Source organism: Oncorhynchus clarkii, chromosome 23 (genome assembly GCF_045791955.1).
Source record: "Oncorhynchus clarkii lewisi isolate Uvic-CL-2024 chromosome 23, UVic_Ocla_1.0, whole genome shotgun sequence".
NCBI lineage: Eukaryota > Metazoa > Chordata > Actinopteri > Salmoniformes > Salmonidae > Oncorhynchus > Oncorhynchus clarkii.
The window spans coordinates 17906249-17932569 of record NC_092169.1 but is presented as its reverse complement, the minus strand read 5'-3'; the positions used below and the strand labels follow the sequence as shown (position 1 = coordinate 17932569).

At 42.5% G+C, this 26321-nt stretch overlaps 1 protein-coding gene across 1 annotated transcript in view; it reads right to left on the bottom strand.

The window, feature by feature from the left end:
- LOC139381610 (AT-rich interactive domain-containing protein 5B-like) overlaps positions 1-26321 on the bottom strand; it is a 76916-nt gene that overhangs the window by 8691 nt on the left and 41904 nt on the right. The window contains exons 5-8 of the mRNA XM_071125263.1: positions 16813-16943; positions 16327-16567; positions 6848-6900; positions 5268-5365 (exon numbers count right to left, since the gene is read on the bottom strand). Of these exons, the coding sequence (XP_070981364.1) occupies positions 5268-5365; positions 6848-6900; positions 16327-16567; positions 16813-16943 (523 nt within the window). The remainder of the gene's footprint in view (positions 1-5267; positions 5366-6847; positions 6901-16326; positions 16568-16812; positions 16944-26321) is intronic.

Genomic DNA, 26321 nt, shown 5'->3' with positions numbered 1-26321 from the left:
GGATGTAATGTGAATTGAAAAGTAGAATTATCTTTCACCACCCTGCTCCTCAGACTCTCCTTTACACAGGATCTTGTAATGGGAATAGAGCCTAAAAAAGATAGTTCCAAACCTCTCTGCCAATAACATCTAGTTTTCAGTTTTCCCCTCCCCACTCAGACCACTCCCTGACACTTCTAGCAAAATTCTTGCTTTAGAAATTGCTCTTTTATTTGAAAACAATCACAATAAGGTACTTCATTTTTACAGAGAAATTTGATACTGAGATAAAAATGGCTGCATTGGTTCAAGCGGCTCAGTGGGATTTCTCAGAACCAAACTGCTGGCAGCAGAAGCAGTAAAACTAAATTTCATACAGCTGGCACCGGGCCCCAGGCCAAGAAAGGAAATGTACGATTAAATGTGACATATTTGAAAGAGGGAGAAGGAGAAAATAGAGACGGCGAGAGAGAGAAGAAAGACAGATGTTAATGGAGTGAAAAAATTATTCACCATAAACCACTGCACCATTGAGAAATAATGTGATGAACTCGACGTGACTTACTGTATAAATAGAGTAAGGAAAATAGGGAGCAATTTCATATACACTCACATTTCAAGTCTGCAAAGATACTGTACCATCTGCTGTAAGAATGAACACCATGCCCTTCTGTGTTTGGCGTCTAGCAATACCAATTACAAATCAGTATCTATCAGCAGACATGGATGACAATGAAACAATCCTGCATTGAGTTTTAGGAGCTTGGCTACAGACGAAGATACAACGTTCTATTGGATCAATTCACACCTGGGGGGGGGGCTCAACTTACTGTTTAGAGTTAGAATAATAGAATACACAAAGTGCAATTTCGAAATTTAGTTTAGGGATGGCTCTGACTGCATGTGTGGATATGGATGTGGGTATGCAAATGCACGAGCGAATGCGGTCTCTCATGACGAAACCCAATTTTTTGTATGGCCCCCAACCCCATCAAAGTTGCCCTGCCCTACATTAATTCTCCAGAATGCCACTGAGAGGTGAGGGTACCGTCCATACTGGTGTGCTTGTCACATCTCAGTGGAACATTCTCCTTTAAATCCATGTCACATCACAATTGTTAAACTCAATATTCCAGATAGTCTTTTATTTGATTTATTTTTGGAAATGAAAAAAAAAGTAACACTGTTCTTTTAGCACGGCAGGATTATTTTCTGCTTCTCTGTTGCTGAACAGTTAACTATGAAAACTCACATTATAAATAGCACCCAGTGACTCTGTAAAAGACCGATAATAAGTACAGGGAGAGCATATAACATTCTCTTGATCACATAATACAGCAATGATAATACAATATGACTTATGTAAGTAGTAATTTCCTGAAAGCAGGGGGCCGGGTAGGGTGTGCAATCGAGAGGCCATGAAAGGAATTCAGTCCACATGTGAAGGCAGCAGGGAGGCTCTTTGCACAGTGATAGGTTACATTTATGTAAATATAGGGCTTTCTCTTATATAAATCCTTGGTTGAGTTCAAAGCAGGAAATGCCTCTCAGGAACACTTCTCGTAATGAATATCACAGGCAATATCAAAATTAAATGCAACATACTTTCCTGCACACCAGAGGGCAGAATGAGCACAACATGACATGGAAAAGTCAATGAGGGAATTACTCAATGAGGGAAGGAGAGCTTACATTTCTGTGAGGTCAATAAATACTTAACTTCCGCTCATGGCTATTCATCATTGAGCCTTTACATGAGCAGCCATTTTCTATGATGTTCACGGTAGATTTGAGTACGTAACCTATCCACTAATAAAAAATTAAAAAGTTCAATAGGCAAAAGAGACAGACAGTGATTTCTCTAGCATATTGGAATGTAATTAGGCTAAATACATTTCTTAGTATAATATATTGTTGTAAGATTGTTGGGAAATCAATACAATTGATGTCCCATTAAAATAATGCACTTACATGCCAAACAAGCAAATAGGTTTTTATTAACAATTAGCTGGTCTGTCATCTGAGTTAAAGGGGATTTACCTGTGGAATCCAAGAAATGCCTAAATCACCAAAGTGCCGGAAACCCCTATAGGCTATTTCATTCAGTACTTTTCCTGGTGCTGAAATTAATTTGAGCTGGCGTTCTGTTTAGTTCATAGGTTTTCTTAATGCGTTAACGGAACCCTATTTTGGGATAGTTTTAAAACAACCTCTTGAAGAGAAGAAGCATAACTTAAAATACATATTCATCACCAACTGTTATGTTTAGGCTGCTTCAAAGAACTGGCAAAACAATAACTCCTGTCTGTACAAAAGCAAATACCAATCTTCAGAGCCGAGTCAGAGCGGGATAAACAGACATTGTTCCCTCAGCTTTGGAAAGATTTGGCTTCAAAGCCTCTCTTTTGTAGAAAGTCAACCACTTCAAGTGATCCTGATTCACGCAGTTAAACAGGGCAGTGAAAGGCCTTTTGTCGAGTCTGGAAATACCAGATCTAAAAATGACCTTTACCATTCCCCCAAGGCTAAACTACATTCAACTGCACACAGCTAACCTTAATCATGACAGGTGTTGGGCAATGGATGGTAAGTGTTTGTATTAACTGCTAGATATTATGTCTGTTGTTCACTGCGTAGAACATTATGTTCTTCAATCCAATCTTAACATTAGAAACAGAATATTTAATATAGTTAAAAGAGTCTGTTCATCATTACACATCAACAAAAATCACATGAACTGTTCCTAAGCCAAAGGCAAGAATGTTTAAAATAATACTGTGAATTGTTATCAGTATTTCCGAATGTCTAACTCTGCAAGTATGGCACAATTTGCAAGCCCCTAAATGCAAACACTAGGTTTAAAAGCCTAGTATATTTAATGTGGGTTAGTTATTTCTTTGTTGTGCCAGGTGAATGAGGAGGGAGAGCAATCAAACTTCATTCATCTAAGTGCTATCACAACTGTAATCTGTCCAGTAGTTTTTTCCTATAGCTTGTCATTTTAGGTTCTTACAGCAACGTGTTTTTTTAACTCATGTTGTAAGATTTGTAATAAAGAGACTTGAGTGTTGCATAGAGGAACAAGAAGCAACACAGAGTAAGGGCTGTGTTTAGGATTTAGTCTACTCTAACATGATCCACGGGGTGGCGACTTGCCAAGTTGTTCCAATTTGTCATGAGCCTATACACTGTGGGATGCATTTTCAATTTGAGGTGCAGCTTGAGTGAGAGCAGAGGCACACCAATACCAGGAGGAATGCATAAAATAATCAATGGTATCGTCTGCAATGTATGCAAAATAATCCAACCCTGTATCCAACCCAAATAAATATTCACACTCTAGTGTGTACATGTGGTTATTCATCAGATAAAAAAACAGCCATTACCTGGTATATTAACTAATATGAGTGGAATTTATTGTTATTTGTTATACTCTGTACAACCTCTGAGAAAATAATTCTCAATTGCCTCCACTGTTGCCATGGATATTCCCCCCTGCAATTACATAAAAAAATCCTATGCATGGCAGGCATTAAATCTGCATTAACACAGGAACTATCAGAGTGACAACATGTACAGTATAAATGTAATGTTTCTGTAGCACTAGCAGCTCACACAGAAAGTGAGAGCTTAAATAACTAACGGCAGCAAAAAGCCACTGACCTGTATAATCAAAAAATCAGCATGAAGCGGCATGCAGGGAGAGAATGCAGCAGTCTATTTCAAGGTTATTGATGCCATCTTTTCATGACCTCATTTTTAATTCAGGGAGCAGAGCTCTGACAGCTAATCTTGGGAAACGGTTTAAATAAATATCATTAAAGCTTTCCCAGCTGGAGCTTTAGACCTTGGGTTGGACGTTAAATATAGATTGTTCCCTTTAAGCTAATGCACAGTAGAATGGCTGCAATGAGCAACTTTCCAAATGACAAGTACCTCAGAATGAACAGAACAAAAGATAACCTATGCTCTCTACTGCCTGCTGCTCAACACCATAAATACAGTCATTATTTTGATCTCTATCATTGAAAATAATTTCTCCAAGGCAACCGTTTCAGATTACCTCCATTAAAGAGGTAAATGGATAATGTGGATCATTTCAAATTGCAGTCAGGGCTTGGGGACATTCAAAGTCCCAAACAAAAGACCAAGATCAGCACGTTCAGTTAATATAGTGCAATTACAACCAAATGTTTCCACTACTTCTGACTTGGGGGGGGGGGGGTAAATCAAAAGACGTTAGGATAAATGTTGCATGCTCTAGTTTAAATTACTTATTGTGTTCTCAATGCTGAGTAATCATTAAGTGAAAACAACGACGCCACCAGGGACCAAACACATCCTTCACCAAACCGACAAACAGGGTCATTTATCATATACTTCCAAGGGAGAGAGAATAGCTTTGTTTCCTGAGCTAATACGATGAAGTTAATTGCCCTCCTAGCTGCTGGAATAGTGAGCCTCAGCTAAAATTCTCCTCCCCTGGCCTGTTAGGGTTCAGCTGAGATTTCCCGCTCTCTTTCTGACAGGGTGATATTCACTGCAGTGGGGATATTTTGGGGATGTATTGATTCAGCACAATTTCTCAGCTTTCTGTGGCGGTATTGAGAAAGGCCAGCGCAGCAGTCACACCTCACTGGTCCCCCCCAACCCCCTGTGCTGACACTGTCTATACCAGTCCTCCTACTCATGCAGGGCTTTCAAAAGGCAGAGCAAATACAGTCCCTTCTGGCTGCACAGGAAGTTTAATTAAGCTGCAGTGCTATTTGGTATAATCTAACTGCTCAACCATATTCAAGTATCCAATTTTGTATGAACTTGTTCATAGAGCATAGATAAACCTACACATATTGACTGAGCAATTCAGGCTGACTATTTGTCATTTGCCTAGATCTATACACATACTCACTATATGCATTCACAATATTGCTCTGCATGCCCTCTTTTGACACGTAATCTGTGTGTGTATGCATAATATCTTCAGGCTCCACCAGGATCATATCCGTTTGCTGTTTGCTTTGGTTCGGACCCTCTCAATAAAAAAGGCTGGTTGGAGAGAGAGATGTGTGAATGGTTTGGTGAATATAGCTGTGCTCTGTGTTAGTATGCATGGAGCAGCAGTGTGAGAGAGAGTCTGTGGACATGGCTAAAGACATCATGTCAGGAATAGCAAGGAAGCCTTACTTCCCAAAGCAGGGTTTACATGCACCTGATACTGGGGCTGAGAGTAGCACTCCTCTTCCTCCACTGCATTAGGAAAATGGGACAGGGCTTTGTTAATAACTCACCTCTCGTAGTGTCTTCGTGTGCATGTGGCGGCACTTGTGCTCCCTGGGTTTCCACCCAGCTCATCATATACATTTTTCCACTGTCTGCGAACTGTGATCTGAGAGAGAAAATGATTTTAATTATCCTGTATATAACTATGTGATAGCATCTTTATAGATAGTATTAAACACTCACACTAGGAAAATGACCAACAAAGTTATTAAGTGTGCCACAGAGACCATAAAGAATTGTGTCTTTTAAGCCCAGATTGGCTGGGCACCAATTGGTGTATGACACTGAAATAAAATACATCAAATCACCATTATTTGATGCAAAACCATCTCCATAACATGCCACCAGCTGTAGCTGGCTACTGCAGTCTCTACCTCAGCAGGGGCAAAACAGGGAAAAGTACAGTACAGTGGTAGAGATGCATAAAATGCCTCCCGAGTGGCGCGGTGGTCTAAGGTACTGCATCGCAGTGCTAGCTGTGCCACTAGAGATTCTGGGTTCGAGCCCAGGCTCTGTCGCAACCGGCTGCGATCGAGGGATTGGCCCAGCATCGTCCGGGTTAGGGGAGGGTTTGGCTGGCAGGGATGTCCTTGTCCCATCGCGCAGTAGCGACTCCTGTAGCGCACAGGGAACGCTGACGTTTTTATTTGTTTTGGTCTTCAGTAATGTTTTTTTAGGCTGTTAATGCACACACAAAACTTTCTCGAGGGAAGTTGAAGTCGGTAGCCAAAGTCTACACCCCCTTGTTTGTGATTGGTCAACAGTAGGGATTCTTCAATGAAGTGTTTGTTGTAATTCAACAGGAGACAAAATAGTTTATGTCCATTTTTTCACTTGAGAAATACCGAACCAAACACCTTAGTTAGATGTAAAATTGCTCTACTAAGATCACCTCAGCAAAAACATCAAAATTAACAACAGATTTTTTGAGTAATCTTAGATTAATTCTGACTATTTTAATTCTGACTAAGGTGTCTCAAGATGGACAAATATCTATTGCTGCTCTTTTCACATTTTCAGGGCAAACTTTTAAAGGAGTATGTGAGCACACTCATTTGTTCAAACCGAAGCATGCAGAATGCTTATTATACCATTAAATACATACTGTGACTACACAAACCAACCACATGGCTTCCTGCTCACAAAGCAAGCATGAAAGTGATAATCAGCTGTAGATAAAAAGCCTTCAAAGGAAACACATCCCGATTACATGACAAGTTTCCTGTTTGGTGGCTCGTCTCTCTGTATGACTATATGTGACTAACGAACTAACCAATATTCACAATGCATTTACTCTTCACATCAAAAGATATAAGAATTTCGGAAACACTTCCCAAATTAGTACTGAACAAATGTGAGGTAGGCTGCCAAGTGAAAGGCCCCGTTCTGCTGTCTCACTGTATATAATAGACAGCTTGATTTTAGAGCCTCAACATGGTGAAAAAATGACAGACTTCACAAATGTCCCTGAAATGGAAGGGTAAAGTGTTTTCCACTTAGAGGGGGTTTAAAACAAAGGTATCATTTTGCAAAATGTGGGCCTGACCAAGATTGTGAAGTATGGCGCAGGACATATGTAAACACTTACCAACTCATATCCTCCGAGTTTCTGAGCAGCTTGAAACATAGTCCAAAGGTTAACTGTTAGAGGGACAACAAACAGGGAGATCAATGGTATTCAGTCAGATCAACAAATGCAAATATACTGTCACATACACTGCATTCGGAAAGTTTTAGACATTATTGCAAATGTACAGTACCAGTCAAAAGTTTGGACACATATACTCATTCAAGGGTTTTTCTTTATTTTACTATTTTCTAAAACTATGAAATCAGAACTATGAAATCACACATATGAAATCATGTAGTAACCAAAAAAGTGTTAAACAAATCAAAATATATTTTATAATTGAGATTCTTCAAAGTATCCACCCTTTGCTTTGATGACAGCTTTGAACACTCTTGGCATCCTCTCAACCAGCTTCATGAGGTAGTATATTATTTAACCATTATTTAACTAGTCAAGTCAGTTAAGAACAAATTCTTATTTACAATGACAGCCCATTTGTAAAGCCCCTCCGGCCAAACCCTCTGCTAACCCGGACGACACTGGGTCAATTGTGGGACTCCCGATCATGGCCGGTTGTAATACAGCCCAGGATTGAACCTGGGTCTGTAGTGACACCTCTGAGATGCAGTGCCTTAGACCCCTGTGCCACTCAGGAGGCTCACCTGGAATACATTTCAATTAACAGGTGTGGCTTGTTAAAAGTTAATTTGTGGAATTCCTTTCCTTCTAAATGCGTTTGAACCAATCCATTGTGTTGTGACAAGGTAGAGGTGGGATACAGAAGATAGCCCTATTTGGTAAAAGACCATGTCCATACTATGGCAAAAACAGCTCAAATAAGCAAAGAGAAATGACAGTCCATCATTACTTGACATGAAGGTCAGTCAATACACAAAATTTCAAGTGCAGTCGCAAAAAACATGAAGCGCTATGATGAAACTGGCTCTCATGAGGACCGCCACAGTAAAGGAAGACCCAGAGTTACCTCTGCTGCAGAGGATAAGTTCAGTTAGAGTTAAGCGTGTCCGCCCCTGTCTCCTCCTGTATGGGAGGAAGGAGGAGCGGTGCTGGACCAATTCGAGGATTTCACCCGCCGCTTCAGGGCATTTTTCAAACGTCTCGTACACCTGAGAAAGGAGACGAGGAGCGCACAGGAGTTCGCATTGGACTTCCGGACCCTGGCCGCCAGCGCGAGCTGGAACGAAAGGGCCCTGATCGATCACTACCGTTGTAGTTTACCTGAGGACGTCCGTTGGGAGTTGGCCTGTAGGGACACAACTCTGACCTTCGACCAGCTGGTGGACATGTCCATAAGGTCGAATAACCTGCTGGCTACCCGCGGACGTCCAGATCGGGGTCTGTCGATTCCATCCCCCAGCACCACCACTCCAACGCGCATGGAGCTGGGAGGTGCTGCACTTAGGGCGACCGGAGGAGGGGCCGATCCATGCACCATCTGTGGCTGCAGAGGGCACACTGCTCAAGTTGATTTTTTGTGAAGAAGAAGGATGGAGGTCTGTGCCTGTGTATTGACTATCGAGGCATCAACCAAATCACTGTAAGATACAGTTACCTGCTGCCTCTCATCGCCAGTGCGATCGAGTCAATGCACGCCCCGCGCTTCTTCACAAAATTGGACCTCAGGAGCGCTTACAACCTGGTGCGTATCCGGGAGGGGGACGAGTGGAAGACGGCATTTAGTACCACATCAGGGCACTACGAGTACCTTGTCATGCCGTACGGGTTGATGAATGCTCCATCAGTCTTCCAGGCCTTTGTTGACAAGATTTTCCGGGACCTGCACGGGCAGGGTGTAGTGGTGTATATCGACGACATTCTGATATACTACACTACACACGCCGAGCATGTGTCCCTGGTGCGCAAGGTGCTTGGTCGACTGTTGGAGCGTGACCTGTACGTCAAGGCTGAGAAATGCCTGTTTTTTCAACAGTCCGTCTCTTTCCTAGGTTACCGCATTTCCACTTCAGGGGTGGAGATGGAGAGTGACTGCATTTCAGCCGTGCGTAATTAGCCGACTCCCACCACGGTAAAGGAGGTGCAGAGCTTTTTAGGGTTTGCCAACTACTACAGGAGGTTTATCCGGGGTTTTGGTCAGGTAGCGGCTCCCATTACCTCACTGCTAAAGGGGGGACCGTTTGCAGTGGTCGGCTGGGGTGAACAGGGCTTTTGGTCACCTGAAGGCTCTGTTTACCTCGGCTCCGGTGCTGGCTCATCCGGATCCCTCTTTGGCAATCATAGTGGAGGTGGACGCGTCCGAGGTTGGGATAGGAGACATGCTCTCTCAGAGCTCAGGTACGCCACCAAAGCTCCGCCCCTGTGCCTTCTTTTTGAAGAAGCTCAGCCCGGCGGAGCGAAACTATGACGTGGGGGACCAGGAGCTGTTGGCTGTTGTCAAGACCTTGAAGGCGTGGAGACATTAGCTTGATGGGGCTAAACACCCTTTTCTCATCTGGACTGACCACCGCAATCTGGAGTACATCCAGGTGGCGAGGAGACTGAACCCTCACCAGGCAAGGTGGGCCATGTTCTTCACCCATTTTGTCTTCACCCTGTCCTACAGACCAGGTTCCCAGAACACTAAGGCAGACGCACTGTCACGGATGTATGACACAGAAGAGCGGCCCATGGATCCCACTCCCATACTTCCGGCCTCTTGCCTGGTGGCACCGGTGGTGTGGGAGCTGGACGCTGACATCGAGCGGGCGTTACCTACAGAGCCCACTCCCCCTCAATGTCCAGCTGGGCGTCTGAACGTTTCGTCTGCTGTCCGCGACTGTTTGATCTATTGTGCCCATACGTCATCCTCCTCTGGTCATCCGGGCATTGGTCGGACAGTGCGCTGTCTTAGTGGGAAGGACTGGTGTTCCACTTTAGCTAAGGACCTGAGGGTTAATATCTCCTACTGCTCGGTGTGTGCCCAGTGCAAGGCCCCTAAGCATTTGCCCAGAGGGAAGTTACAACCCTACCCGTTCCACAACGGCCGTGGCCGCACTTGTCGGTGGATTTCCTAACGATCCGTTAGGCACGATCCGTTCCTCCATCACAGGGTAACACCACGATCCTGGTCGTTGTGGATCGGTTTTCTAAGTCCTGTCGTCTCCTCCCTTTGCCCGGTCTCCCTACGGCCCTACAGACTGTGGAAGCCCTGTTTACACACTTCTTCTGGCACTACGGGTGCCTGAGGACATAGTATCTCATCGAGGTCCCCAGTTCATGTCAAGGGTCTGGAGGGCATTCATGGAACGTCTGGGGGTCTCGGTCAGCCTTACCTCGGGTTTTCACCTCGAGAGTAACAGGCAGGTGGAAAGAGTGAACCAGGATGTGGGTAGGTTTCTGCGGTCCTGGCCAGGGGAGGGCGGCGCTCGTGCCCTGGGCAAAAATGGCCCAGAACTTGCTCCGCCACTCCTCCACTAACCTCTCCCCCCTCCAGTGCATCCTGGGGTACCAGCCAGTCCTGGCGCCTTGGCATCAGAGCCAGATCGAGGCTCCTGTGGTGGACGACTGGTTTAGCCGCGCTGAGGAAACATGGGACGCCGCTCATGTGCACCTTCAGCGGGCCGTGAGGCGCCAGAAAGCCAAGGCAGATCGCCACCGCAGTGAGGCCCCGGTGGACCGGGTCTGGCTCTGGACACGAAACCTGCCCCTCCGCCTGCCCTGCCGGAAGCTGGGCCCGCGGTTTGTAGGGCCATTTAAAGTCCTGAGGAGACTGAACAGGGTATGTTACAGGTTACAGCTTCCCCCCGATTATCGTATTAACCCCTCGTTCCATGTGTCTCTCCTCAGGCCGGTGGTAGCTGGTCCACTCCAGGAGTCTGAGGTGCGGGAGGTTCCTTCGCCCCCTCTGTACATCGAGGGGCCCCCGGCGTATGCAGTTCGATCAATACGGGATTCAAGGCGTCGGGTGAGGGGCCTTCAGTACCTCGTGGAGTGGGAGGGGTACGGTCCGGAGGAGAGATGCTGGGTGCCGGTGGAAGACGTATTGGACCCCTCGATGCTGCGGGAGTTCCACCGTCTCCGTCGGGATCGCCCTGCGCCTTGTCCTCCGGGTCATCCCCGAGGTCGGTGCGCTGCTGGAGCCACGCGTCAAGGGGGGCTACTGTCACAACTTCAGTCGAAGTCGGTCCCTCTCCTTGTTCAGGCGGAGTTCGGCGGTCGATGTCACCGGCTTTCTAGTCATCGCCAATCCACTTTTCATTTTCCATTTGTTTTGTCTTTGTTTTCTACACACCTGGTTTCTATTCCCCAATTACATGTTCATTATTTAACCCTTTGTTTCCCCCATGTTGGTGTGCGTGTTTGTTTATTATGTTCAGGTTGCATATATATATTTTTTTCACCTTTATTTAACCAGGTAGGCTAGTTGAGAACAAATTATCATTTACAACTGTGACCTGTCCAAGATAAAGCATAGCAGTGTGAACAGACAGCAACACAGAGTTACACATGGAGTAAACAATAAACTAGTCAATAACACAGTAGAAAAAAAGAAAAAAAAAAGAAAAAAGGAGTCTATATACATTGTGTGCAAAAGGCATGAGGAGGTAGGCGAATAATTACAATTTAGCAGATTAGTGATAAATGATCAGATGGTCATGTGCAGGTAGAGATACTGGTGTGCAAAAGAGCAGAAAATTAAATAAATAAAAACAGTATGGGGATGAGGTAGGTAAATTGGGTGGGCTATTTACCGATGGACTATGTACAGCTGCAACGATCGGTTAGCTGCTCAGATAGCAGATGTTTAAAGTTGGCGAGGGAGATAAAAGTCTCCAACTTCAAGGATTTTTGCAATTCGTTCCAGTCACAGGCAGCAGAGAACTGGAAGGAAAGGCGGCCAAATGAGGTGTTGGCTTTAGGGATGATCAGTGAGATACACCTGCTGGAGCGCGTGCTACGGGTGAGTGTTGCCATCTTGACCAGTGAACTGAGATAAGGCCTAGCATGGACTTGTGGATGACCTGGAGCCAGTGGGTCTGGCGACGAGTATGTAGCGAGGGCCAGCCGACTAGAGCATACAGGTCGCAGTGGTGGGTGGTATAAGGTGCTTTAGTAACAAAGCGGATGGCACTGTGATAAACTGCATCCAGTTTGCTGAGTAGAGTATTGGAAGCCATTTTGTAGATGACATCGCCGAAGTCGAGGATCGGTAGGATAGTCAGTTTTACTAGGGTAAGTTTGGAGGCGTGAGTGAAGGAGGCTTTGTTGCGAAATAGAAAGCCGATTCTAGATTTTTGGATTGGAGATGTTTGATATGAGTCTGGAAGGAGAGTTTACAGTCTAGCCAGACACCTAGGTACTTATAGATGTCCACATATTCTAGGTCGGAACCATCCAGGGTGGTGATGCTAGTCGGGCATGCGGGTGCAGGCAGCGAACGGTTGAAAAGCATGCATTTGGTTTTACTAGCGTTTAAGAGCAGTTGGAGGCCACGGAAGGAGTATTGTATGTCATTGAAGCTTGTTTGGAGGTTAGATAGCACAGTGTCCAAGGAAGAGCCAGAAGTATACAGAATGGTGTCGTCTGCGTAGAGGTGGATCAGGGAATCGCCCGCAGCAAGAGCAACATCATTGATATATACAGAGAAAAGAGTCAGCCCGAGAATTGAACCCTGTGGCACCCCCTTTATGGCTGGTATTGTTTGCCGGGTTTGTTATTATGCCCGTTACTTACGAGTGACCGGTATTTTCACACACCTTTAGTATTTGTTTTATACTTGTGCAGTTCGTGGAATAAACTACCTTGTACACTTATCTCTCCTCTCCTGCGCCTGATTCCATGCACCAGTTACCCACAGCCTGACAACTGTATATATAAAAAACGTATATATCACATTTACATATGTATTCAGTACTTTGTGGAAGCACCTTTGGCAGCGATTACAGACTAGCTTGGCACGCCTGTATTTGGGGAGTTTCTCCCATTCCCTGCAGATCCTCTCAAGCTCTGTCAGGTTGGATGGGGAGCGTCGCTGCACAGCTATTTTCAGGTCTCTCCAGAGATGTTTGATCGAGTTCAAGTCCGGGCTCTGGCTGGGCCACTCAAGGACATTCAGAGACTTGTCTGCATTGTCTTGGCTGTGTGATTAGGGTTGTTGTCCTGTTGGAAGGTTAATCTTCGCCCCAGTCTGAGGTCCTAAGCGCTCTGGAGCAGGTTTTCATTAAGGTTTTCTCTGTACGTTGCTCCATTAATCTTTCCGTCGATCCTGACTAATCTCCCAGTCCCTGTCGCTGAAAAACATCCCCACAGCATGATGCTGCCACCACCATGCTTCACCGTAGGGATGGTATTGGCCAGATGATGAGCGGTGCCTGGTTTCCTCCAGATGTGACGCTTGACATTCAGGCCAAAGTGTTCAATCTTGGTTTCATCAGAACAGAGAATCTTGTTTATCATGGTCTGAGAGTCCTATAGGTGTCTTTTGGCAAACTCCAAGTGGGCTGTCATGTGCCTTTTACTGAGGAGTGGCTTCCGTTTGGCCACTCTACCATAAATGCCTGATTGGTGGAGTTCTACCATCTCCACAAAGGGACTCTGGAGCTCTGTCAGAGTGACCATCGGGTTCTTGGTCACCTCTCTGACCAAGTCCCTTCTCCCCCTATTGCTTGGTTTGGCCGGCCGGCCAGCTCAAGTTAGAGTCTTGGTGGTTCCAAACTTCTTCCATTTAAGAATGATGGAGGCCGCTGTGTTCTTGGGGACCTTCAATGCTGCAGAAATATTTTGGTATCCTTCCCCAGATCTGTGCCTCAACTCAATCCTGTCTCGGAGCTCTACGGACAATTCCTTCAACCTCATGGCTTGGTTTTTGCTTAATTGCATTTACCACAGGTGGACATAAATCAGGTTGTAGAAACATCTAAAGGATGATCAATGGAAACAGGATGCACCTGAGCTCCATTTCGAGTCTCCTAGCAAGAAATACTTATGTAAATAAGGTATCTGTTTTTGATTTATAATACACTTGAAAAAAATCTAAACCTGTTTTGACTTTGTTATTATGGAGTATTGTGTGAGATTGATGAGGATTTAAAAAAAAACTACATTTTTAGAATAAGGCTGTAATGTAAAAGAATTTGGAAAAATTCTTTCCAAATGTACTGTAGCTACCTACATAAACTACTGTAGATACAGCCTGACACCTACCTAGCTCTGTAACACTTCAGCTGAAGGGGATTTGAATAAACACCATTATGAGCATCAAGTATTACTTGACATGTTAGCACTCGTTACCAATGTTGGCTCAAATGCCAATGCCATTTTGCATAGAATTTTACATGCAAATATCCAATGACAGAGGATATCACATGGATTAGAGCGGTTGTGTAGTATAGTGATTAGGCAGGTGATCAAAATCCAACAAAGACCCTTTCAGATGAAGCTTGAAATCATTCCATCTCTGACAGTATATTTCCCCACAAACAATGAATCCACTTTATTGTGCGATTTTCCAAACAATGACATTTGTATCTGCTTTCTGTAACATCATTGTAACATCATTTTTATATGAAGACCTATAAATAAGGAAGGTTCGCCTAGGGAGAAATCCATCAAAATTCAATCTTTGCGTACACAAAGGCTTGCATTTTTCAAAATGACATTTTCCTATCTCTGCATTTGACAGCATTGATTTTTCCTTTCTCCTCTTCCGTGGCTGTTGTCAATGAACAGGCAGAATAACAAAGGAAGCTGGGTGGGTTCTATTTGAACTGCAGAATGGCATTGTGTTTTCAACTGGATAGCAGCTAAGGCCTATTAATGGGGTTGTTATGCATAGACTGTAATTACCACAATAGCAAGCAGAATTAGGAAGCACAGAAAGGAGAAAGCAAATAAGAGAATACTTCTTTCTTAGATTACTTCCAGACTGTTTTTTCTCTAATTCACTCTATTCAACAGGGCAATTATCACAGAGATAAAGATGGCAAAACAGACGAAACACAATGTAGACTAAAACAGACAAGTTCAAACAGGTAAATAATAAACAAGGCAAAAATAACCTCTCTAAAGGCAACCTGAAATAATGTGCATCACCTCCCCCGCCCAACACATGAAAACCAATTCCCCAACTCCTCATTCTCCTATTTGCGACTAATGAAATTTAAAATGTGCAATGTGATGTCAAACTGTACCAACACTGACACACACTCCCAGCCCCCTCCTTGTACATTCAGAATGTGGTACCAACACTGGGAATAGCTGTTTGTTCAAGTGAATGGAATATAATGAAACCTCTTTTTGTCATGTGGCTTTTCTTCTTTTGAAGTTCATTTATCTTACGTCCTGTGCAGCGAGCAGGCACACTGCTAAAGCTAAATAGAAGGCAAAGAAGACCCAGAGAAGCTTCCTTTCTAGTGGAACAGATAACAAACTTTGTGCTGGAGCTATAGCATTGCCCTGTGTAGAATATGCCATTAAAATAAAGTTGGATAGATTGACTGATTCACTTACAGTATTTCACCTGTATCTGCACTACTCTGTCTGCCCTACATTGTGCTTTAGAGGAAGTGGAATTGGTAGCTCGGTGTGCATTTCAGAGCCAATGGTTTAGAGAAGAATATGTCATTAAATGGCTTCTGTTAACAATCACGCAAAGCATGTAGGAGGCACATTGAAAGAGGACAAGAATTCATGTGTATTACCGTTCGACAATCCAGTGCTTTAAAACAGTTGTTTTCTTAATTATAGACCACTCATAAAAGCAAATCCAAAAACACAATTTCCATAACAGGAAAGTTTTGCTTTGATACTTGAGGCTATTGCAGTGACTGAAAGGAATCATGAAAGCTGATTGCGTCTGAGCATATTTTGTAGTAGTTCTATTTTTTTAAACAGTCAAGTTGCCAAGGACAAGTTTAAATTGCATTATTGGAAGCTTTAATGAGAAGAGTCTTGCTTGGTTTGTAATTCAGAACATGTACTGTATGTAAAACAGTTGGGGTTATGCTTCGATTCAAACGATGCTATGCTGTAAACTCAGTAACTACAATATGCATGCATACTGAGTCACTATCATATCATCTCAACCACATTGGCCAACTTAAGAACAGCCTCTTTGGTGTGGAGATGACGTCTCTTTCCAAATATCTATATGGAGTTTAATCGTGAACCACAGCTTACATTTGTATAGAGAGACTAACATGTAAAACAGCTCACCTCTTTTTGTATAGAGTGAATTGCACCACAATGACGCATGGCTGTTCCGAGAAATAATATTGAATGACGGTTCTTGTATGGTTCTCTATATAAGACATAATCTTCCCTAGCATGTGAAACCTCATTGTTGTGAAGTGAAACATTCGACCTACATAAGAAGCGTTTGATCTGAGCGAGATGTGTTTCCCATGCATGCGACACTCTGACAGTGTGAGAAGAAGCGTTATGGACCCACATATGATGCTTTTTACAGGACCTGGTGTGTGAAGATTATATATCCTATATGCAAAGCTTATATGAATATAAAAGGAAGATATTTCACTCACTCTGCTTAAATCCCAGGAAGGGGATCCTATCGATAGGTGTGTCCCTGTCTTTCATGTACTTGTATAGGGCTACTAGGAAGGCCTGCTCGTCTGCACGACTCTCCTTTGATGATTCCTCGTCCTCTTCTTTCTCCTCCTTCTTCTCCCTCTCCACCTTCTCCTCCACAGATGCCTGTTTACAGATCCTGGGTTTGGCCATTGTGCCCCTGGTGGGAACCGTCAACTTGCAGTTAGGTTTTACCTGTAGGAAATAAAAGAGTGGGAGTTGAAGGGTTAACATTCAACAGGAAGTGGGGGCTATTTAACGAATGCATGATTCTGTCAAAAGTATTATCATATCACTCCATATAAATCGCAACCTTTACATTTTTTTATTAAACCAAACTGAAATAAAGTGAAGTGAATGGCGAAGGCACACAAAGATGGAGGAATTCAGATATGATGTCATTGTCTGCTATTAAATCAAATGTTATGTGAGTAGTGTACCTTGGTGTGAGACTTGTTCTCTGGGGTGCTGGGTTCTTGGGGTCCCTGAGGCCCCTGACTGTGGCCCTGGGAGTCCCTTCGCTGGGACACTGACAGTTTCTTCTTCCGTGGCCGACCCTTCAGGTTAGGGGCTGAGAGTATGGGGACAAACCATGTGCTGGTTAGTATTCCTAGTGACAATGTTTCTGGGGAAAGAAAGACACAACCACACACAGGGCCTAGGGAAGGAAGATAAGCAAGCTAATTCTGAATTATTTGTATAATAAGCATTTAGCAAATAAACATTTCCATTCTAGGTTTCAGGAGTGTAGCATAAAAACTATGTAAACATCTGAATAACAATTCCAATCCTCTAAAGTTAAATCCATGAGAACATTAGGTGATGTTGTTGCACAACACATACACTGATCTAATCATTATTTCCATTCTTAGTTCCCTTGTAACTCGCTGATTTGAGACCTTCAATATTGTCAGTTATAAAACACATAAACCTGTCTGATTGGAGTCCTTTGTTAGAGGTATGCAGATAATTCCACAGTACACAAAGTATTTTCAAACCTCCAGAGTCTTTCTACGGTCACATTTTATGTCAACCACCAACTGTATTGTAACATCTTGGCAGACTGCCTTCCACTGTAACAATAACAATGATAAACTAAAAGGAGAGAGGAGGCACTCGATTTGAGCCAGGTTAAGTCAAGTCGTTCAGAGCGACATTCCGTGTGCAATGACAATTAAATTACGTCCAAGGTTAGAGACAGCCAGGGGAATAATTTTTTGCAGAATCAAATTCTCATCATGGTTTGAAGAAAAATGTTTTTTTTAAAAACAAACCCCAATGAAATCAAGGAGGAAGTAATTACAGTTGGTGAACGCTATTGTGACTCAATGACCTTTCACTTCACATTCTTTCCAAAACAGGCAGGGAAAAAGGCAAGGAAAATTACACCATGTTCTGTAATCAGCTTGGCAACTGCAAGTTTTCACAATACTTGGCCTGATTGTAATACAGGACAGTGCACTGTATTTTCTTCTTTTTTTCCCCCTTTCTTTCTTTCTTTCTTTCTTTCTTTCTTTCTTTCTTTCTTTCTTTCTTTCTTTCTTTCTTTCTTTCTTTCTTTCTTTCTTTCTTTCTTTCTTTCTTTCTCCCTCTATAAAGTTGAAGTGTTACAATACCCTGAAGTCCAATCCTTTGCGTAATGGATGACTCATGAATGTTAATACAAACGAGCTGACCTGAGCTCTACCTCATTGAGATTTGTTTTTCACCATGTGACATCAGTTTAAACAAGAGATTCCATATCTAAAACAGGCCTACGTAGGAAACAGTGCATAAATAATACTCTCAGGCCTCTATTTTTCAGCTGGGGTTAAGGAGGTGCTAGTGTCAAACACACATTAGTTTGCAATTTCGTCATGTAAAAACTGGCATTTTCCAGCCCTAAAACCAGGTTTGGTCATTTATATGTCTTATATCAGCTCGCTTGTGCTCAGATAGGCAGGGTGGGAATATTTGAGGTGTGTCCTTAAAAACATGATCCAAAGTGCTAATTTCTGGCAGTGTTGTTAGGGATATTTCAGACCAACCAAAAGCTGGTTTTAGCGGTAATGCAGTTGGTTACAGTGCAATCGGAAAGTATTCAGACCTCCTTGACTTTTCCAAATTTTGTTACATTACAGCCTTATTCTAAAATTATTAGAATATTAAATAAAAAAAATTCCTCATCAATCTACACAAAATAGCCCATAATGAATAAGCGAAAACAGATTTTTAGAAATGTTTGCACATTTATAAAAAACCAAAACAGAAATACCTTATTTACATAAGTATTCAGACCCTTTGCTATGAGACTCAAAATTGAGCTCAGGTGCATCCTGTTTTCATTGATCATCCTTGAGATGTTTCTACAAGTTGATTGCAGTCCACCTGTGGTAAATTCTATTGATTGGCCATGATTTGGAAAGGCACACACCTGTCTATATAAGGTCCCACAGCTGACAGTGCATATCAGAGCAAAAAACAAGCCATGAGGTCGAAGGAATTGTCCGTAGAGCTCCGAGACAGGAATGTATCGAGGCACAGTTCTGGGCAAGGGGACCAAAACATTTCTGCAGCATTGAAGGTCCCCAAGAACACAATAGCCTCCATCATTATTAAATGGAAGAAGTTTGGAACTACCAAGACTCTTCTTAGAGCTGGCCGTCTGGCCAAACTGAATAATAGGGGGAGAAGAGTGTTGGTCAGGGAAGTGACCAAGAACCAGATGGTCACTCTGACAGAGCTCCAGAGTTCCTCTGTGGAAATGGGAGAACATCCCAGAAGGACAACCATCTCTGCAGCACTCCACCAATAAGGCATTTATGGTAGAGTGGCCAGACAGAAACCACTCCTCAGTAAAAGGCACATGACTGCCAGCTTGGAGTTTACCAAAAGGCACCGAAAAACTCTCAGACAATGAGAAACAAGATTCTCTGGTCTGATGAAACCAAGATTGAACTCTTTGGCCTGAATGTCAAGCATCATGTCTGGAGGAAACCTGGCACTATCCCTACGGTGAAGCATGGTGGCAGCATCATGCTGTGGGGATGTTTTTCAGCAGCAGGGACTGTGAGACTAGTCAGGATCGAGGGAAAGACGAACAGAGCAAAATACAGAGATCCTTGATGAAAACCTGCTCCAGAGCGCTCAGTACCTCAGACTGGGGCGAAGGATCACCTTCCAACAGGACAGCGACCCTAAACACACAGCCAAGACAATGCAGGAGTGGCTTCGGGACAAGTCTCAATGTCCGTGAGTGGGCCAGCCAGATCCTGGACTGAATTGAATGATTGAACAGCTCTGGAGAGACCTGAAAATAGCTGTGCAGCAATGCTCTCCATCCAACCTGACAGAGCTTGAAGAATGGGAGAAACTACCCAAATACTGGTGTGCCAAGCTTGTAGTGTCATACCCAAGAAGACTCGAGGCTGTAATCACTGAACAAAGGTGCTTCAACAAAGTACTGAGTAAAGGGCCTGAATACTTATGCAAATGTAATAGTTTTTTATTTTTAATACATTTGCAAACATTTCTAAAAAACTTTTTTGGTTTGTTATTACGGGGTATTGTGTATAGATTGATGAGCGGAGAAAAAACGATTTAATCAATTTTAGAATAAGGCTGTAACATAACAAATTGTGAAAAAAGTCAAGGGGTTTAAATACTTTCACAAATGCACTTAATATTATGAATTTTGACAGCGGAAACGGAGCCTATCGAGCCGTGATGCACACTGCCCATATGCACATGGAATGAGAGTAGCCTAATGTGCTTTTGGTGCCTGTATACTTGGTTTATTAGTAACACAAAAAAAACATGTTTTTTTCCATTAAAAACCAAACATATCCTCCCCTCCTCTCAATGAAGTTTTTTTTTTTGTCTGCCCATTGCAATCGCGTTGTAGTCAAAACTGTTGATAAAAAGTTTGGCTCCTGAGACCGCTTGGAAATAAATCTTAATTATAAATTAAAATATAAAGCAGTGAGCTGACATTCCCTTTTTATTTATTCATTGCAGGCAGGCCCACATTATGTTAGCGTTTTGGACCTTCCGTGATGTAGGCTACGTGTCCACACCCATCATGAAATAAGAGATGAGAACCTCCGGTGAATACCGATGAACATTGTATTTAGAAGTTATCTGTAACGTGTAAAAACAGCTTGTTTTCCCAAGCCCTCCCTTAGGTCTACTATAACGAAGGCTGGTTCAACAGCAATGCCTCATGATTTTATGATATCATTATATTTTAAATGTATTTATTGTTGTTGTTTTCGTTTAATTTTATTACAACCAATATTATTAGAATTAGAACCTTCCTGGTTTTATGCTTACCAGGTCCGTGGCGCGCATGCAATGCAACTTCTGATGTGTGAATGTGATCAGATCTGTAAGATGGCTCCGACTATGTTCATAAAACATAGGCCTATTTGGGAGCAGACCCTATATCAGTGTGAATGCTATAGAAGCCATGCAACTACTTGGAACAATGTGGACTGGATACAAGTGAACTATTTATCCAAGATAGGTCTACATTTTGTTATTTCGTTTCTGTAAGATATCTAACAAACTATAAAAGACTAACATTGGAATTGGAGTCGATTCCAAGGCAACATATAAAAGACCGTAAATACACAACTTGAAGCAACCACATATTTCGTCATGAGGCATGTTCTGATTGGCCAGTGCATCGACACACACACAACTTGTTTTAGTCATCAAAACCCAGCCCTTTCGCACCCACGCCAGCAAGTACGTTGATAATTGTAATAGTGAAAATAGCTAAAATATTTCTGACACACCCCTGAACCTATAGAGCTACCGCCTGCGCTTAGAGTTACCATTGTGTTAGGTTTGTTAAAATAGAGCCCTCAATGTGGGTCTTTTTTAGAAACCCAATCCGTAAGCTCATGACATTGAGCATATAACTCAGATGACAGCGTATTGTGTAATAACACTGTGTGCAGTGCACATTTCACACATCAAATGCTGCAGATGTGAAGACTGGGAGATAAATGTTACATGCTGTTTATGATCACTATGGCTGAGATTCACTGATTTCCAGATAGTGGTTTTAGAAGTTTGTTTGATTTTCACAGCAGTGTATCCTGGATGGAGGGAGTTGACACTTGATTTAGAAACTGATAATGCAATTCACTCTCAAGTTATAACGTGTGATTTGGTTATAGTGAGAAAAATACATTCTGGGGCAAAACTAATCGTGTGTGTTAACTCCTCTGACTACATCAGAGGTTTGTCTTTGAGCTGATGCCACGGGTTTGACATGGATCTGTCGACATCTGTGCTAGTTTAAAAACATCAGAAAGCCCCCCTCAGACTTTCAGCATATCGACTTCAAATGAGCCTCAAGGTCAAGTGGAGGAATGTGAGGAATCATTTTATTATTCTGAGCCTGTATGCCACTGATCATGTTCCCTGATGGCAGTTACATAAGGAAACCTCCTCACAATAACACACAGGCATTAGGTCTGCTCTGGCTTTTTTGGGGGTCACTGACCTGACTTAAGGTTGAATTTGAAGGTTGCTGGTTCAAACCCCTTGAGGAATACACAGCTGTTTAAATGGCCAGCTGTAAAAAGTGGCAGAAATTTAGAGTGCAGGTCAAATGCATAAGTTACCTTGAATAAAAGCTTGCTCTCTTGGCAAAGGCAGACATAAAATCACACCCTGGGGAAAATCCATAATTTCTGTCATTGAGCAGCACCCCGGAGGCATGAAAGTCTCAATAAATTCAGCAGTGATGCAAGCTGACAACTTGATATTTTGATGCAGTCGAATGCTCCTCTTAATGTCTGACAGTACTTTGTCTAATTTCTCCAATTCAATTAAGAACTAGCACTTCATTATCATTCTGCGGACGCCTTGTTTGAAAAAGCCATTAGACACCTCAGAATGGGTTCTGACATTCCACATTGACAGATTCCCTAGGATTATGCAGCAATGAATATAAAGAACACTGTATAAAAGTGAAGAATAACATTCAACCTAAATACTACCATAATGATGTCTTTATAGCTTGAAATTATAGCTTCCATTCACATACTGTATGATCCTGTTTTGAACTATATGCACTGTAGAGTGATGGTGCACTGTAGAGCGATGGTGCAATAACACTAAAATGCTTCCTTGCTAAAATACACTGCTGCTGCAACAATGTCTTATGAAATGCTACTGTACTCAGTGAAATAAAAATCCACAACCACATATAAATGAGCTGCACTCTTTACTGAATCACTACTGATGCAAGTGCCACTTTGACTCTTGGTCCAAAATAGCAACTTCTTTGTTTTTATTCCCACATGACTTTGAAACTAATTATAGGGCCTATATTTCATTGACGACCAAATATGCTTTTGAGAGTCCGACATCTTCCCAGCAAAAGGGAGAAATGATTTCACTACAACCCTGTGACCCAAATAAGGCCAAAGTTCATATACAGAGGAGGGAAGCACAGTGAAAAATCCATCAGGCTGAAAATCCCCTCTGACTGCCAGTTGTGTGTAAAGTGTTGGGTATTATTAGAACAAATACAAAGGAGCCTCCCGAGTGTGGCAGTCGTCTAAGGCACTGCATCGCTGTGCTAGAGGCAACACTACAGACCCGGGTGCTAGAGGCGTCACTTGGTCCAGCGTCGTCCGGGTAAGGGGAGGGTTTGGCCGTGGGGACTTAACTTGGCTCATCGTTCTAGCAACTCCTTGTGGTGGGCCGGGCGCCTGCAGGCTGACGTTGGTCGTCAGTTGAACGGTGATTCCTCCGACACATTGGTGTGGCTGGCTTCCAGGTTAAGCAGGCGGGTGTTAAGAAGTGTGGTTTGGCGGGTCATATTTCGGAGGACTGCATAACTCGACCTTTGTCACCCGCGCCCGTTGGGGAGTTGCAGCGATTGAGACAAGATCGAAATTGGGGAGAAAAAGGGAGCAAATAACATGGCTAACACAAAGGCTAACAAGGCTAACACAAGGCTAAAAAAAAACAGGCTAACACAAAATGTTCAGAAAACCACAATTTCAGATGCCTCTAAATTGAAATCAAATAATATATTTACAAAATAATAGCAATTGTAACAGATGACAAAGTTTTAAAATCAGAACTATAAAAGGAATGATTTATTATTACAAACTTATTATGAATTTAAGGTTTTTCAAATGTGTTTCACTTCTATACATAGACTTTGCAGGATAGTCGTGTACACTCGAATATTGGTAAGGTATTTCAGAAAAAAGGATTTGTTAGTGAACAGTCCTGAAGAATATAATGCAACCACAGCACAAGACATCATTTTGTTGCTGAGAGCTATTCTACATTTAGTGAAGAACGTGGTTTGCTTATTCTCAGTAAACACTGGGTATGTTGACACACAACACATGCATATAATGCCAAGCATGCAAACACGCGTTAGTACTTACTGTTCTTCCTTCTCACTAACCAGTGAAACAGAGACATAAAGACAGTAAATCGAGGAAGCAGGGCCGGCATTATGGGCGGGCTTTAAAGGGCCTGGCCTGCCCTACCATACTTCCTTGCCCATCCAAATAAAATATTGAAATATTGATCATATATTTGACCTAGACGTGCTCCGACAGAAAGACGCATCAATCTCAGATAAAGCATGTGAGCAAGCGGAACAGCGCCTCTCTGTCTCACTATGTGTACAGCATGTATCTGATGTTGTCTGGACAAAAAGAGTATGGCATGTCATACTATTTTTGTCCAGACAGTGTCAGATACATGGGTTACATATAGTGAGACAGAATATGCAGACCTAAACTTGTCGTCTGCTTTCCCGCCTTTGGGACAACCAGTCCGATTGTTAGGGCGGAGACATGAGCACTTCGTCATTATATCCCGATCTCTGGTGTCAACCACTTGCGAATTGGAAAGGACTGTTGGCAGGTGCTGGCTTCCCCTAAAGTAAATTGATATTTCGCCCAAATTATATAGTTACTCCTCTCTAAATAAAATACTTTACCAGAGAGCATGACTTAGCCACAAAGGATAATGAGCTTATTTTGTTTTTGAATAGCTGTTGATTGTTTCAAATTGCAAGTACGTAGGCCTATGCCTATTTAATTAAGAAGCGTGGAATTTGGGCAGCGCACGTGGCAATAGGCCTAGCTGATTATTGAGTTGCGGGTGTCAGTGAAAAGCATCAAAATTAAGTGTGAAGATAATGTTTTTTGAGTATAATTTAAAATGCTGAGACAAGAAGAAGGGGAGGGGTGTGTGGCTAAGATACACTGTAAAAATAGAAAGTCTCAAAACACCATGATTGTGTAACGAAACCATGAAAAGTAATGCACCTAAACTGAGATCTGGTGTTTGGAGGGTGTTTGAATGTCAACCCAATGTAAGTGTTTTAATAGACAGAATGTACTCAAATACCTAAAGTGGTTCTTCAACCTGAATATTGGTGTTTTTAAGAGTGTTGTGAAAACAATTTTAGGGTTTCAGTGCATGTAATAGGCATCATACAATCAATGGTTTAAAAATGCAAAAGGTTCATAATCTAAATATTTATTGATGATTAGGGCCTATGGATAAAAAAAAAAGCGGAATTCCACCTTTATTTTTTCAATGCTTTATTTAGACAGATTAGAAACAGGAGGAGCAGATAGTTGGACTTTTTTCCACTCAACCACACAGCCACACTGTAAGAAATTATTCTGGGGTGAATAGAAATGTACAAAAAACATCTACTTAATATTTGTTGTAAATGGTGTGTAATTCAAAATGTTTATACTTTGAATCTTTCACACAATGGTGTATGCATGTTTGAAGTAGTGTTTGAAGTAGTGAAGCACCGATATTACATTTTTGGCCAATACTGATATCCAATATTTTCCTTGCCAAAAACAAATTATAACCGATATTACCATTTTTTTGCGGCCTTTTAAGCATTCTAGTACAGTTAAGTAGTTAACACACACACATGGACGCAACGGTCTAAGGCACTGCATCTCAGTGCAAAAGGCGTCACTACAGTCCCTGGTTTGAATACAGGCTCTATCACATCCGGCCTTGATTTCGAGTCCCATAGGGCGGCGCAAAATTGGCCCAGCATTGTCCGGGTTTGGCCGGGGTAGGCCGTCATTGTAAATAAGAATTTGTTCTTAACTGACTTGCCTAGTTAAATAAAGGTTACACACACACACACAAACACACACACCACACTGCCCCAAAAAGTATTTTGTTGGCATTTACGTGTCCCCAGTACCAGTAAAACATAATCATAACCTATTTCTTTCAATAACTTGCTGTGCTGTTTCATTGTTCATTTCTTCAGTCATTTCATTCTCAACCAGGATTTCTATGGAACACCGTTTGGGTCTTTGCATGTCAAAAAAGATACACGTCAAATAACATATTTGATCTGAATATGACTGCACGTCATATAATAATTTAACGCTTTCATAAATGTTTTACATAGTTATTACACATTGACTACACTATCACCTGTATCTCATATGTCACAATGATTCATCGATACATATGCTAAGATGTTGGTAAAGTTGTCTCGCGCACCTACAGTGCTGGTCATAAAAATAATTAATGGATGCAAACAGTGTTCTTCTTGGAAGTATGCTTGGGGTCATTGTCCATTTGGAAGACCCGTTTGTGACCAAGCTTTAACCTCCTGACTGATGTCTTGAAATGTTGCTTCAATATATCAACATCATTTTCCTACCTCATGATGCCATCTATTTTGTGAAGTGCACCAGTCCCTCCTGCAGCAAAGCACCCCCACAACATGATGCTGCCACCCCCATGCTTCACGGTTGGGATGGTGTTCTTTGGCTTGCAAGCCTCCCCCTTTTTCCTCCAAACATAACGATGGTCATTATGGACAAACAATTTTTGTTTAATCAGATCAGAGGACATTTCTCCAAAAAGTACAATCTTTGTCCCCATGTGCAGTTGCAAACTGTAGTCTGGCTTTTTTATGGCGGTTTTG